Source organism: Lytechinus variegatus, chromosome 11 (genome assembly GCF_018143015.1).
Source record: "Lytechinus variegatus isolate NC3 chromosome 11, Lvar_3.0, whole genome shotgun sequence".
Classification (NCBI taxonomy): Eukaryota; Metazoa; Echinodermata; class Echinoidea; order Temnopleuroida; family Toxopneustidae; genus Lytechinus; species Lytechinus variegatus.
In genome coordinates, this window is record NC_054750.1 from 26,931,261 (window position 1) to 26,945,029 (window position 13,769).

At 35.4% G+C, this 13,769-nt stretch overlaps 1 protein-coding gene across 8 annotated transcripts in view; it reads left to right on the forward strand.

Moving 5' to 3' along the window:
- The window catches only part of LOC121424355 (adhesion G protein-coupled receptor L2-like), a 98,819-nt gene that overhangs the window by 24,208 nt on the left and 60,842 nt on the right, over positions 1 to 13,769 (forward strand). For 7 of the 8 annotated variants that reach the window (XM_041620006.1, XM_041620005.1, XM_041620011.1 and 4 more), the window contains exons 3-4: positions 3,143 to 3,365; positions 12,914 to 13,026. In XM_041620006.1, coding sequence (XP_041475940.1) covers positions 3,143 to 3,365; positions 12,914 to 13,026 — 336 coding nt within the window. Of the gene's footprint in view, positions 1 to 3,142; positions 3,366 to 11,485; positions 11,599 to 12,913; positions 13,027 to 13,769 lie in introns of all 8 variants that reach the window. The other variant, XM_041620007.1, reaches the window with a different exon arrangement.

Here is a 13,769-nt window from a genome sequence, read left to right on the forward strand (position 1 = left end):
GAGTCGGATCGCACATGTACAGTATATGGTTTAATGACTCATTTTCTAACACAGATCTCTTTTCTTGCAAGTTCACTTGACTTGGAAATTCATTACCACTCTTCGTGGTAATAGCATTATGCCCTATTGTTGAATCACGATTGGTACCAAAACATTTTTGATCTAAATAATACATGACCTTTGATATACAGATTGATATCAAATGAGTGAACTATAAATTTTAAGTCCAACTGCCATGCATTCCTTTGAGCCATAGCAGGTGATGATATCAATCCTGTAAAATCGTTGCATGTCTCAAGTACCAGTACAAGTTCATCGTATTGATGTTTGATGGATTGAATTACGTACATGGCTTTTATATGAAAATCATGCCATGGTTAATAGTGCAGTAATCCTATAACAAGCATTAAAAAGCAGAGTTATTACTGTTCCTTTTTTCAACCTTCATATTTTAATTGTCGACGTGCACCCGTAATGAACTTGATTATGAAAAAAGAATAGAAATAGAATAAAGTCTTAATAATATTCATGGCCGTTGGGGCATGCTGTTTGTATACTACTACACAATTAGCTCCGTGGCGCACCATACTCGCCGTTCACAATACCCTGTACCAGTTCATTACGTATTAATGAGGAAAAGATTGAAAAGAATCGACTATATGGCTGGGAATCGGCGCCGAGCCGTAAGGTTCAGGGAAAGTTCATCAACCTTGGATTTAAGAAAATTAACTGACAGCATGACACCACGTTCTTTGTTTATTTTTAAATTTTTAGATAGATATGTCATTGACATATTGACGTATTGTATTGCATTTTTAGTCACTGTATTTCAAGAGGTTTCAGAGCTTTTCATCTATGGTATTTAGGTAGAAGGATATTTTGACTGTTAAGTGTCCAGCAAATTATATATAATTTTACTCCATGAAACCTTGTTCTTTGTTTATTTTTTAATATTTGATAGATATGCGATGTCATTGATAGGTATTATATTCCATTTTTAGTCATTGTATTTTAAGAGGTTGTTAAGAGTTCTTCATTAGTGGCATTGGATAGAGGGTACTTTGACTGTCGAGTGTCCAGCAAATTACATGTAAAATATAACCATGAGAGAGATAAATATTTTTGTTACAGGTAAACACCTGTTGAGAGTGTTATATGAAAATATCAATTAATTTGGAACAGGGGACGGGAGGTTATATAACTAAGTCTATCCTTAGTTGAATACTTAATTAGAAATGTAAGTATATCTTTAGTTGGATACTTAATTAGAAATGAAGGTATTGACTAATGTCCCCGACTATTGCATCACAATTATCAGCTGTAAAATTTGTAGTAGGTTTTGAACAGTATAGAACTGTACAGAACTTTGTGAAAACTGCTTTCATGCTGATATTGTGTGAAATCATAATATGTTGGTAAGAAATTGAATTTTAGAATCAAATTTATTCCCGGCAAGAGATGGCTTGATTTTTAATGTCTGAGCAAGAAGATTTAGTTGGTATACAGTCATTTGTATTTTGATATTGTTCTTACGCAGTGCTATTGCAGGCAACTACTTTGAATAACAAACCAGACATAAATTTGACACACAGGACCCATGTAAAGACAGCTAAATGGATTTGTTATGTTTTAATTACCCTAGCCTATCAACCCTTCAATTTCTAAAGACAATAAAGAACAAACAAATGCTGACATATTATAATTCATTTTTCATTCATGTACAGAGACTGTTGATGACAAAATTAGATCAGTTTTAGAATGCTTAAACAATAGGCTTAGTTAACTCATATATTGTCAAGTAATTGAGAAGGACTATGATAGCATGCTGTTCAATCGATCAGACAGAAGATCAAACACTTCGTAAAACGGCTGGGGCATGTGTCACTGAGTTAATTCAGTCTGCAGACGTATACCTTGAAGTATATGTTAAAAGGCTTGTAACCTACCTAATTGCTGTAGGCTTGTAATATAGAGTTCATTTGGAGAAGCTGTATGAAGTTCAAAGCTCATAATATGAGCAAACAGATGACTGTGTAAACATTGTAGACACAGAAATTCCATAGTTGCAATGTTACATTTGAAAGTACATTGACTGACTTGTTGATCTTGTGCATATTATCAATGGTTGGCAGTTAAAAATCTTTGTGTCTTTGCAATTCGCAAAGTATGCTCACTTGCACAAAATGAAAATTTGAGAAAATAAACTAGAATTGTAGAAAATCATTGAAATGCCTTGTTACTTCTATTGCTTATTAGCCTTAGCCATGGAATGAAAACTTTTGAACGATTTTAGGTTGCTCTTATTCCCTCCCCTCTTCCAAAAAAGTTGAATCATGATTCAAAATACAATGTCTAAATTGCATTTTTCCTCTGTAATGTGTGTGAACCTGCTGTAATACAAGAATGTGGAATGATTCAGGAAATAATAAGTTCATTGAAAAAATTTCATATCTTGCTTATAATGACTGAATCATGCCCCTTTGCTTCATTCAGACCTCCAAAATCCAACACAAGGGCCGTCTGCACCAGCCCAAGTTTTCAAATGAGCGCGCTACATCTGATCTGGCAAATTATCCAGATCTGAACAATCTCGAGATTATTTATAATGGAGACACAATTATCGATATTCATTTGCCATTAAGATCATACTACCTTGAATACAAGCCGGTAGTATGAATGGGTCGTCTGGATGGATAATGTACCGCTGCAAGATTACTAGTCATCTCAACCCTCTTGTCAGGATTAATTAGAGAACCAAAGGATTAGAAGGGGACATACCTGTACCTGTATTGCTTTTTACCCTACTTGAACTTTTCTTGTTCATTTATCGCCCTTAAGCATTTTCCTCAAGCCATTTTAATATTTCAGATTTTCTGCTCATGCACTGTTTTTTAAATTTCATTCCATCTATTAATATGATATAGCTGTATAATTGTAATTGATACCCTTTTCGCTCCAGAATCATGTTTTGTGGGTTCTCCCAATTTATGTGAAATTTTCTATTTTACGTATCACAAAAAACGGGTGACTTTGCAATTAAAACTTGAAATTCAGTAACTGTTTTTGATTATTCTGATTGGAATATGTTTTTTAAACCTATCTTTCATTACTTCTCTTTTCGTTTCTATTTTTGTCATTGCAGATAGCGTACCTGGTTTACGGAGAAGACGTCAGTCAGGTATGGAAAACCTCTTCTACACCAGTGTATGCGAGAGCAAAACAATGGATCTACGCTGCCCTGTTGGATTCGCTATTCATATTGAAACAGCAAACTTTGGACGTACGGACAATGTAACATGTACGAGTGGGCCTGTGATAACCTCTGAGTGTTTTTCAGACAACGCCAAAGAAATCGTTGCCAATAGGTAGGTAACAAGTGTAGTTTCCTTTTGAAATGTCTATCATGCACCTTGCACTTATATTGTCATATTCATATTTCAGTTTAAAAATATCACTTTCATATATTAAATTTAAAAATATTACTTTCATACTTCCATTCCATTTGAAGCTTATTATGGCATTTGATTCCAAAAGTCATCATTAAGTGATTCACTGCTAAAGGATTATTTTAATTTCAGTGAAATGCATTAATAAGACCTGTTTGCTAGGTCATTCAAATGTATTAATGCTCTTTTTCTGAGGACTTGTATTACTAGCATCAAAATATATTTACCTGGTATCAATTTCACTTGGATTCCAGTTTGCATACGTATTGTTGCTATGCCTGAAAAGCCTCTGGCAAACTATTGAATCATTTTTTAAAGATGTGTTCAATACTTCACATGTAAATTGTATTTTTGTTCATTATTCATTCCTGTTCATATTTTCTTTACAAAATATCATTGAATATATATGACTCATCTCATCATCATTGTCAACCATATAATACATGATCCAGATGGGGGCAGGGATCTCCTGGGGCACGTTTCATAAAAGCGTTTTAACTCCAGGGACTTTCATAAAGAATTGTCTTTGCACAGCTTCCATAACAAGTTTTCTATCAGCCGATCAAATTTAATGATTTCAGTAAATTTGTTATTGTAACAAGTTTTATGAAACGGGCCCCAGCTTGGCGCCATCTCTATGAAAAGCCAAGATGGACAATAATCATATGTGAACAGACGTCTGCTTTCCACATGCAATACCATGCATCTTCTTTTGGTTTAAGGCCGTGTTTATGCTTCCACTTTTCAGGCCAGAATCAGCGTTTCGAAACGTGATTAGTCCAAAACACGGTTGCGTCCATGCTTACTTTCATTTAAATGCTGTTTGAAAACGCTGATCGTAAACTCACAAAAAGGTGTAAACGTCGTTTGACCAGAATCAGGCTTTCTGGGGAAGTATAAACAGAACCACGATCGTAAACGTGTTTAAATGACGTCATTTGGTACATGCCTCTAGTGAGATGAAAATCCGCGGGCAAATACAGTCGCATTGCTCCATGTTATCTCCACGTAATAACACTTGGAAAAAAAAAACTTTCGAAAAAGGGGGCGCCCAGTTTGACCTCGCTTACCAGCGAAGCCAGCTGGAGATCGTTATTTTGCCTCTGAAAAGTTAAGCATAAACAGCACTCCCAGAACCACGTTTACGATCGGTGTTTTGAATCGACGTTCGAAAACGCTGATTCTGTCCTCGCAATGGAAGCATAAACACACCCTAATTCTACCCAGATTTGCTTACAATAGAGATGGCGTCGATCAGGAGTTATCACATTTTGATGAAACTGCCCCCTGCTATTCATGGTTCACTATACATCATGGGTGATCAGGGTTTGTACATGTAGCTGAGTTTAATAAAGTAATTGACTCGTTGAATGACAATTTCAACAAACCCTGAAAGAAGCACACATAGGTAATGACCCTTGATGAATCTGTGGCAGTCCTGTGAGACTACACTCTGCTTGGCTTGGCTCGACCTATCGACAACTGTCTTAGAGCCACTGGACACCTTACGATTGGTCTGCGACCTGATTTTAGAATAAAACTTAGTAGAATTTGATGCTAATATCGATAATGGAATATCTTACTGTGTAATGATCTAGATCATCGTACAGATAAGTACAAATGTTCAAATCTGTGAGTGACTATGCTATCATCCTTATTAGAATTAATAGGAAATTTCATATCTAGTCGTAATGATGTCATAGCAATCATACTGATGGCTATGATTTGAAACTAATTTGGCCTTTACTCCAAAATAAAGGCTTACAATCATCCAAAATTGTTAATTGATGATGTTTCTGTTAATTTGAGCCTCAAATAAAAAGATACTTTTCATTGATATAAATTTCATATTTTCAGAAAAAGAGCAAAATGCACTTTGTTGTGGTCGTGGTCCAGTCGTGAAGCGTGCAGTTGCCTTAAGTCACATGATACATCTACAAAGATGTTGGGAAAACAAAAATTATCGAACTTGGAACTCCTTGTTTTAGACTAATCCCTGGTAATGGCCAAAGTAATGGGGACAATTTGTAATGGAATTTTTTTAAGTCATCAAACAAAGAATAGAAATGGATACACAATATGGGATGTAAACAGAACCTGGTACAAGGTCCATCTTACACATATTAACATGTTTACATTACAACACATTCATCAAGACATGACTCATCTGGTGCTGGTCTGAAATCTGGCCTTAACTCTACCAATTCCTAAGTTATTCTTGCCAAGATTAATTATTTTTCAAATATTTTCTTTATGTTCGTCACTCCATCTGTCCATAGACAATCAAGCAATTTGCATGTTGGAGATCTGATTTTAACACATGGTTTAATAAAGATTCTCATTAGCATTAACTTTTCACCGACTTATCAAAAGAGATTGTGAATTTCTGTGAATTAATGTAATACAAACACTGGCTGCGGTCGGGAGGGGGGGGGGGGGTGGGATGGGGATTTGCCCCCTCCATTTTTGAATTATGAACAAGAGCCTATGGAGAGATTCGTCTAGCCCCCACCCCTCCAAATGGACCAAAAATCTTACAAAATCGTTGCCTATGGATATATACATTATAACGACACTGATACACACATTCTGACGCTGAGTTGGGGACTTTTATTCAACAATTACAGAGAAATCTGCATGTTTTTTTTTCCATTCTAATAAGAAATTTACACAGAAAATGCCTACATGATATCCATATTGTTATATACCGTTTGATGAGTACCAAATACAAGGAGCTTTATCAGCAATTGCAATTGGTTTTTACTTCTTCTAATTTCATAACCTTTGCCCCCACTCAGGGGAGCTTCAGGATGCTATTGGTAGAAAATATTTGTTACAGTGAGTGACTAATAAATACTTTATCGGATTTATCCCTTAATCCTGGTTCCATTTTGGTAGACTCCAATGAGCAACCAATGATAATATGTTTGCTTATAATAGACAGTGCAATTTACCAAACAAATAGAATGTGGAAATTCATATAGGCCTACATATTTATCTTGAAATACATGTCATATCTTAAAGATTAGATAAGATAATGATTGGAGCCAAAATATATTATAAAGATATGCTTACATTGAATGGTTGTTGAATAAAAGATGATTAAATGTTTGCTTTTAATAGACAGTGCAATTTACCAAACAAATAGGATGTGGAATTTCATATAGGCCTACAGTTAAAACATATTTATCTTGACATACATGTCATATCTTGAAGATTAGATAAGTTGATTATTGGAGCCAAAATATATCATAAAGATATGCTTGCATTGAATGGTTGTTTAATAAAAGATGATAAAATGTTTGCTTCTGATAGACAGTGCAGTTTACCAAACAAATAGGATGTGGAAATTTATGTAGGCCTAAATGTTAAAACATATCTTGACATTTATGTCATATCTTAAAGATTAGATATGATAATTATTGGAGCCAAAATATATCGTAAAGATAAGCTTACATTGAACGGATGTTGAATGAAAGTTCAATAAAACAAGAAGTAAATGATATGAACCAGCAAACATGCTTACTGATAATGATAAGATCTACACTAGGATGGCGGGTGATTTCACCCCCATTACAGCCTAAATGGCCCTTTAAAGGGGAATCCAACCCAAATAAAAACTTGTTTTTATAAGAAAAAGAAAAATCAGACAAGTTGATAGGTGAAAGTTTGAACAATATTGGACAAATAACAAGAAAGTTATGAATTTTTATAATTTGTAAATATTGGTGATCACTATACCTATGGAGACTTCAAATTGGCCGCTTATGTGATGTCATAGTGATGTAAGGCAAGGACTGCTCTTCCATGTACTTCAATACATATTATGGCTAAAATGTCATTTTCCCCAAAATTTTTTATTTCAAATTGTATTTTTCTTTCATGAGGACATTAAACAATATACTACCTGGGTTATATTTAGATTACTGCCCTAGGGGAATGGGTAATTAGGAGAAAACCACAAATCCCTGATAATAAAGTACATGGCCTATGGAAAAATTGTCCTTGCCCCTTGTCATAATTTACTTACCCAGTTGCCAATTTGATATCTACATGGTATTAGTGATCTCAATTTTAAAGCAGCTATAACTTTCTTATTGCTTGTCCGATTTCTTTCAAACTTTCACCATTCTGTTTAATTCATTTTTCTCCTTTCCAACACAACATTCGATGGCCAAGGCTGGATTCCGCTTTAATTCCAAACATGTGCTGTGAAGTGAAGTCTTTTCAAGATCTACTTCAAACAATATTCAAGAATATTTTAAAAAAGTCAATATTCTACATGTGGCAGAATATTGCTATTTGCATTTGCTCATTCATTGCACCAAAAAGTAACCCCTGAAATGAGAGAAATGGCCCTCAAAATTCACCCCCCAAAGAAAGAATATATCAATGAAGGAGTCAATCATATAAGATACATAGATTGGGGTTGCATTTAATGTTTGAACTTGTGAGTAACCTTTGTTAGATCCAGGTGCAGATCCGGGGGGGGGGGGGGATGGGTAGATGCCCCTTTTGGATGAATGTTTTGCTTAGTCATAAAATGCCCCCCCAGTAAATTCTTGATTCACCTCTGGACTGACCTTTGTCCTTATCTTTCTTGCAAATAGATGTTATTTGATGTGCTTTATTTGTCGCTACAGCTGTGTCTTAGTTAGATTTCACAAAGATCTCTGACTTAACCAATTAGAAGAAAACAAGAAGTAAGGGGAAAAAATGCAAATATATGCTTTTCACACTGCACTTTTTGTCCTTAACCCCTTGAAATTGGTGGGGCTAAGGGGGGGGTTTTAGCCCCACCAGTTTCCCGGGGTTAAGCTTAGCCCACTTCGTTTTCACACTACGTTTTTTAGCTAAAGTGGGCTAGCATGGTAAATAGTACAGTACTATCTGGCCCTGCAAAAAAGCAGGGTTAGCCAGCTTATTGAAGTGCTAGCACCTAAGAGATGCAGTGTGAAAACCAAACAGGGCTAAAGAAAGTGGGGCTAAACATTGGCCAATCACAGAAGCGGAATTGCACATTAATCACGCTCTGTATATGGTAAAATCATTAATATTCAGGAGCTGAGGGATAGTCCAGGGTTAAGGCATTAACCCCGGTTGAGCAGATAGTATGGGGTTAAGAAAGACAGTGTGAATCGAAAAAATGATAGTATGGGGTTAAGGATAGTCCGGGGTTAAGGATAGTATGGGGTTAAGGAAATGCAGTGTGAAAAGCATATAAGACTATTAGAGTACATGTAGACTTATAATATACATGTACAAGATTTCACCAGAGTTGCTAATATTTCGCATAACAAGGAATACCAGAGTACAGTTGAATTATCATTAGGTCACAGGTAACTAAATCTAACAATTTTTCTGGAATTTGTCATTACTATTTATTTCGTATCAAATATCAATCAATAGTTTGTAAAACTTATACAAATCTGCTTAGATTGAAAACGTGTTTATTCTTATGCCTAACAAAGTTGAAACAATTGAAAATGAATAGAAATGTTTAATTGCTCTAGAGAAATATTATAAATTGGAGGTTGCCATTTAAACCTTAAAAACTTTTTGGTCAAAATTCAAACAATACCTGATCAGTTCTTTATTAAACCAAAACATTAAATACCACTTCAGGGGGGGGGGGTTCACAAAGATGTAAGCATGACTTAGAGTTATACTTGAATGCCTAGTTGCACATGGTGTAAAAACAATGACCTCCTTAGTCAGATCATGCCAAGAGGACACGCACAAGGCCTACTAGGTATTGATTGATAAGATTGCGGGTTCCATATCATGTACGCATCGGCTTTTAAGTGCGACTTAAAGTCATACTTAGTTCTTTGTGAAACACTCCCACTCCCAGTTATATACTTTCACATTTTAACAGTCCATGTATGACTTGTGAATAAAAAGAAGGATACTGTTTGCATCTTAATTTTGTTCTTTGTACCTGTAGAGAACCTTGAACTCCTATATTGCAGTCAAGCTACATGTTACTAATTAGATGTAATTAAAGCAGAGGTCTTAATGGGCATACTAATTAATTGCTGGGTGCCAATATATTGCTTACATCAAGTATGGCATTAGCCTTCTAATAAGTAAAGGTTGCTTATTTTTTTATTAGAACTTTGAGGGAAAGAAATTTGGAAGAATAGTAATATTGGAAAAAATAAAAGAAGAAAATAGAGGAAGAAAAATTGCATCATAAACAAAATTAAATAAAGGAATTTTTTAAAGATCAACATGTTACAGGTTTGTGACATCTTTGCACAACATTATTTGAAACCAACATTTCAAAAAACGAAATAAATGTAATTAAATGTAATTTTGCCTCTATTCAGTGATTGAATATATTTTTGGTTCTCTCATAAAAAGTTATTATATTACATATTGATTACACGTTAAAGCATAATGAATTTATTGATAGCTATAGGGAAAATTCCATTGTATTTTACTTTGTCATAATATTAGGAGTACTAATTATTAGATCCTCTTTGGTGTATTTTAAATAACTTAATAATTGCCTGAGACTTACCTGATGGAATGAGCACGCTTTCCTTGTCAACTTATAATAAATTATCCCTTTTTTGCCTTCTCTCTATTAACAGGAATCCACCAAGAGTTCTTTGCCCCATAGTAAATAAATCTAATCCTTCTTTTGCTGTGAAAAGGGAAGAATCATATTTGTTTTTTAGAAATTTGTAAATATGCATAAATGAAGATGTTATGAGAGGTGAATATAGTGTACAAAGAAAACAGGGCTGATCCCCCTCCTTGATTTTTAGTAATTGTGATATAAATATGAAGTATTTATAAAGGGCTCTTTATATATTGCCAAAAAAATTTAGGGGGGACCACTTGAAATTTTGGGATAGGCACAGGCAAAAAAAAAGGGTCAACAACCAAAATTTTAGGGGGGTCCACCTCAATTTAGGGGGGGGGGTGACGCAGGAAACAAAATCAACAAGCTAAAGGTTATCAACAGAAATTTTAGGGGGGTTCGTCCCCACCTCAAATTTAGGGGGGGACAGGACCCCCCCCCTTCCGCCGCCTATGTCTTCATATAGTTGCCTATTTGAAAGTGCATTAACTATTTCCCCAGCTCTAGCTCTTCTGCTGTTTCCAGCATTTAAGGAGTTAATTCTCCTGGGTAACCATTCACCTCACCTGTGTCAAGTGCGACATAATGTGGATAATTTTCTTGCTGAAGGAAAACATGCTATGGCTGGTCCAGGGATTCAAACTCAAGACACTGTTTGAAAGATCAAGGGTCAGACCATGATGCCCCCAGAACTTTAGAGAGGTTAATAATTCATGTATTGCAATATATGATGCAGTCTGTTTGCAAGCCAGCTTCTGATGGAGGGGGTGGTGAAAAATCCTTGATAGTTTGTTGAAATTTTATTTGTGGCTTACCTTGCATGCGCAGTGGAGAGTATTGTTAGGATAGAAGTGAAAACATTGATAGGGAGTGGGGACAACATGGACAATATTAGACATTGACAATGGTTTATTTATTTAGCACATTCAAACACAACTTTGATTTTAAGAAATATACACTTCACAGAAAAGAGCTAACATTAAGGGCTGAGCTTTGGTGTTCACCCTTTCCCATTATATTCACATGTCACAACTCTTTCACTTCTTGGAGGAAAACGAAATAGTTACTCCGAGGTTAATCAACTTAGTGTCCCAAAATGAGAAATCATGTTATGATATTTGATTTCACTTTCCTCTACTTGTATTGCACAGTGTTTCGATTTGGGATCTGTATAATAATATCTGTAATTTCTCTTTTTCTTGTGATCTTTAAATATTATAATATCATTTGAAATATTCTTTTCCCCCTTTTTTCCTCAAAGGACTTGACCTTTTTTAATAAAACCCTATAAAATTGAATGCATTTTTCCATCTCTCTGGAATCTCTTCCTAACTTAACTGATGATTTTCCCTTTTCACCTCTCGACTGGCAACGCCTTCTTTCTGCCCCCCCCCCCCTCCTATCCTACCCCCTGACTTGGTTGCCCCACCCACCCCTGTCTCTTCAGTTGTAACAACCGTGGTACCTGCACAATCCACGCCACAATGCAATTATTCGGCGACCCTTGTCCGGAAGAGCCCGCTAAATTCCTTGAAGTCAAACTACGTTGCCGATTACCCAGTGAGTAACGAACAAAACCGGAATGAAACGCCTCAAAAAAGATCTGAATGCTACTAAATCCAAACTGCATGGGGAAGCGGAATGCTGCCTCGTGCTCACTCACTGCATGAAGAACACGAGGATCGTTTCGGCCAGTCGGTCGTTAGATTGCATGCCACGCTGTCGTTTGAACATCGAGCGACAGCTGCACAAATTCTGGCTGAGCTGAGTGTAACTAACTTGATTACGGCATCGTCACTTTCTATCATAACCCCACTAATTCACCAGCCTCTTACGAATGTCTATGCATGTCATTACTAACGACTAATATCTTGACTCCTTATTAGGATTTTATCTCTGTTCGGTCATTCTTCTGTAGAGGATGGTGAAGACAACAAGAATTTAACAAGAATTCCACATCATTCAGTTACAAGGCAACACAATTATACATTATCTTGAATTTTCTCTTTATCTCTCCTATTCTTTCTCTTCTTCTCTTCTTTTCTCTCCTCTTATCCTCCTCTTATTTTATCCTATTGTTATTTCATATCAAAATTAGCCCGAATTAACTACTACATGAATACATGAACAAGTTTGCGTGAACTTTAAGTGTTATACATAGAAAAATTTACAAAAGTGCTGTTTGAAATAGTCTGTCAAGACCTTCCTTCATGTCTCAGGGCCTTTTTTGTATTTACATCAATTAAAAATATAAACCAAAACCAAAACAAACAAACAATCATGACTTCTACAAACACAAATAAATAATTTTCTTCCAAAGAGTAGGACATTACCAAAAATACTTACAATTTATCCGAAATACCAGTATTCAGTAAGTTTCACATCTTATTAATAGAAACAAAATCTGATAATTCAATGCACTGCATAAAGCACCATGCCTTGCCCACTGTCGCAGCTGATGATGGCCATTACTTCAGAGTTCTTCCATAGTCTTATTTCACAGCCCTTGCTATAATATTAAGTCCCTTCAAGGTCTGTGATCTCATGACTAGTTAAGTTCCACACTGTTCTGTTATATTTTACTCACATGGAGACAGCATTTACACAACAGCTTAGAAAACCAATATGAAATGTTCACACAAATGTGTCATATACTGGTAAGTGTGTTTAGCCCAAAATTAATTTAACTCGCCATACTGTTAGCATATAGGTGCGTAGAAAGAAAATTCTATATCTATTAAAAAAAAGTGATACAAATAGTATATCATCACCAGTTGTAGAAATGCTGTATATTGTTAGACCCAATGGAATGCTTTCTTAATTTGCATGTCTCTTTTTGTTCCCTAACAAACTTTAATTTTACCACTCCGACCAGCTGCGACGACAAGTCCTCTTGTTCTATTCAGACTACGGATGCGGTTTTTGACAACGATTGCCCACCCGGCACTAAAAAATATCTCGAGGTTTTGTTTGCCTGTTTAAAAGTCCGTAAGTATCACGTGCGGGTTAATGTTTTGTCTTTCCACGTCCTTGTGTTTTAGTAGTTACTGATTTTTAAGATTTTTTTTTTTTTGCAGTATTTTGAAGGGGGAAAGATATTGCTGAATGCTTTAAAAAGAATTATAGTACCAAAATTTGAAATCAGGGTCCCGTATCACAAATGTTTAAAGCTTGCGTATAGTTTGGGTAAATCCACCAGAATGCACCTATCACTATTCCAATTCATTGCTAGCTTATATGAATGGATATGCCCTATGACAGTTATGATGTGGAGGATATGAAATGAAAATGTGTTTTACAGGATAAATTTTGCGATTTTACATGGAAATTTAACTTGATCGGGTCACCCGATCAAATTAAAATATCTGTGTATTTTTGTCTTTCAATTAAATCCTATTCCAAATCATGGAATGGGCTGAAACTTTCAAGATATGTTCTTTGTCTGTAACTTTTGGATATCTAATCACTAAATTTATAAGATAAGTGCTTGAATGCCCATTTTTTAAATTTAAAATAAGCATCGCCGAGAGAGGGCGCTATATATCCAAGATTTGAATATTTGAAATTTTCTCAGAGAAGTGCAGTTGGAAAAATATCTAACGGTCTCTACGCTTCAGTAAGACTGTCATATTAGATGATATTCGATTATCAATCACATTATTGACCCTTTACCAAAGCTATACACAGGCTTTAAAGATTGATTGTTGAGCTCATTATCATGATTGAATATA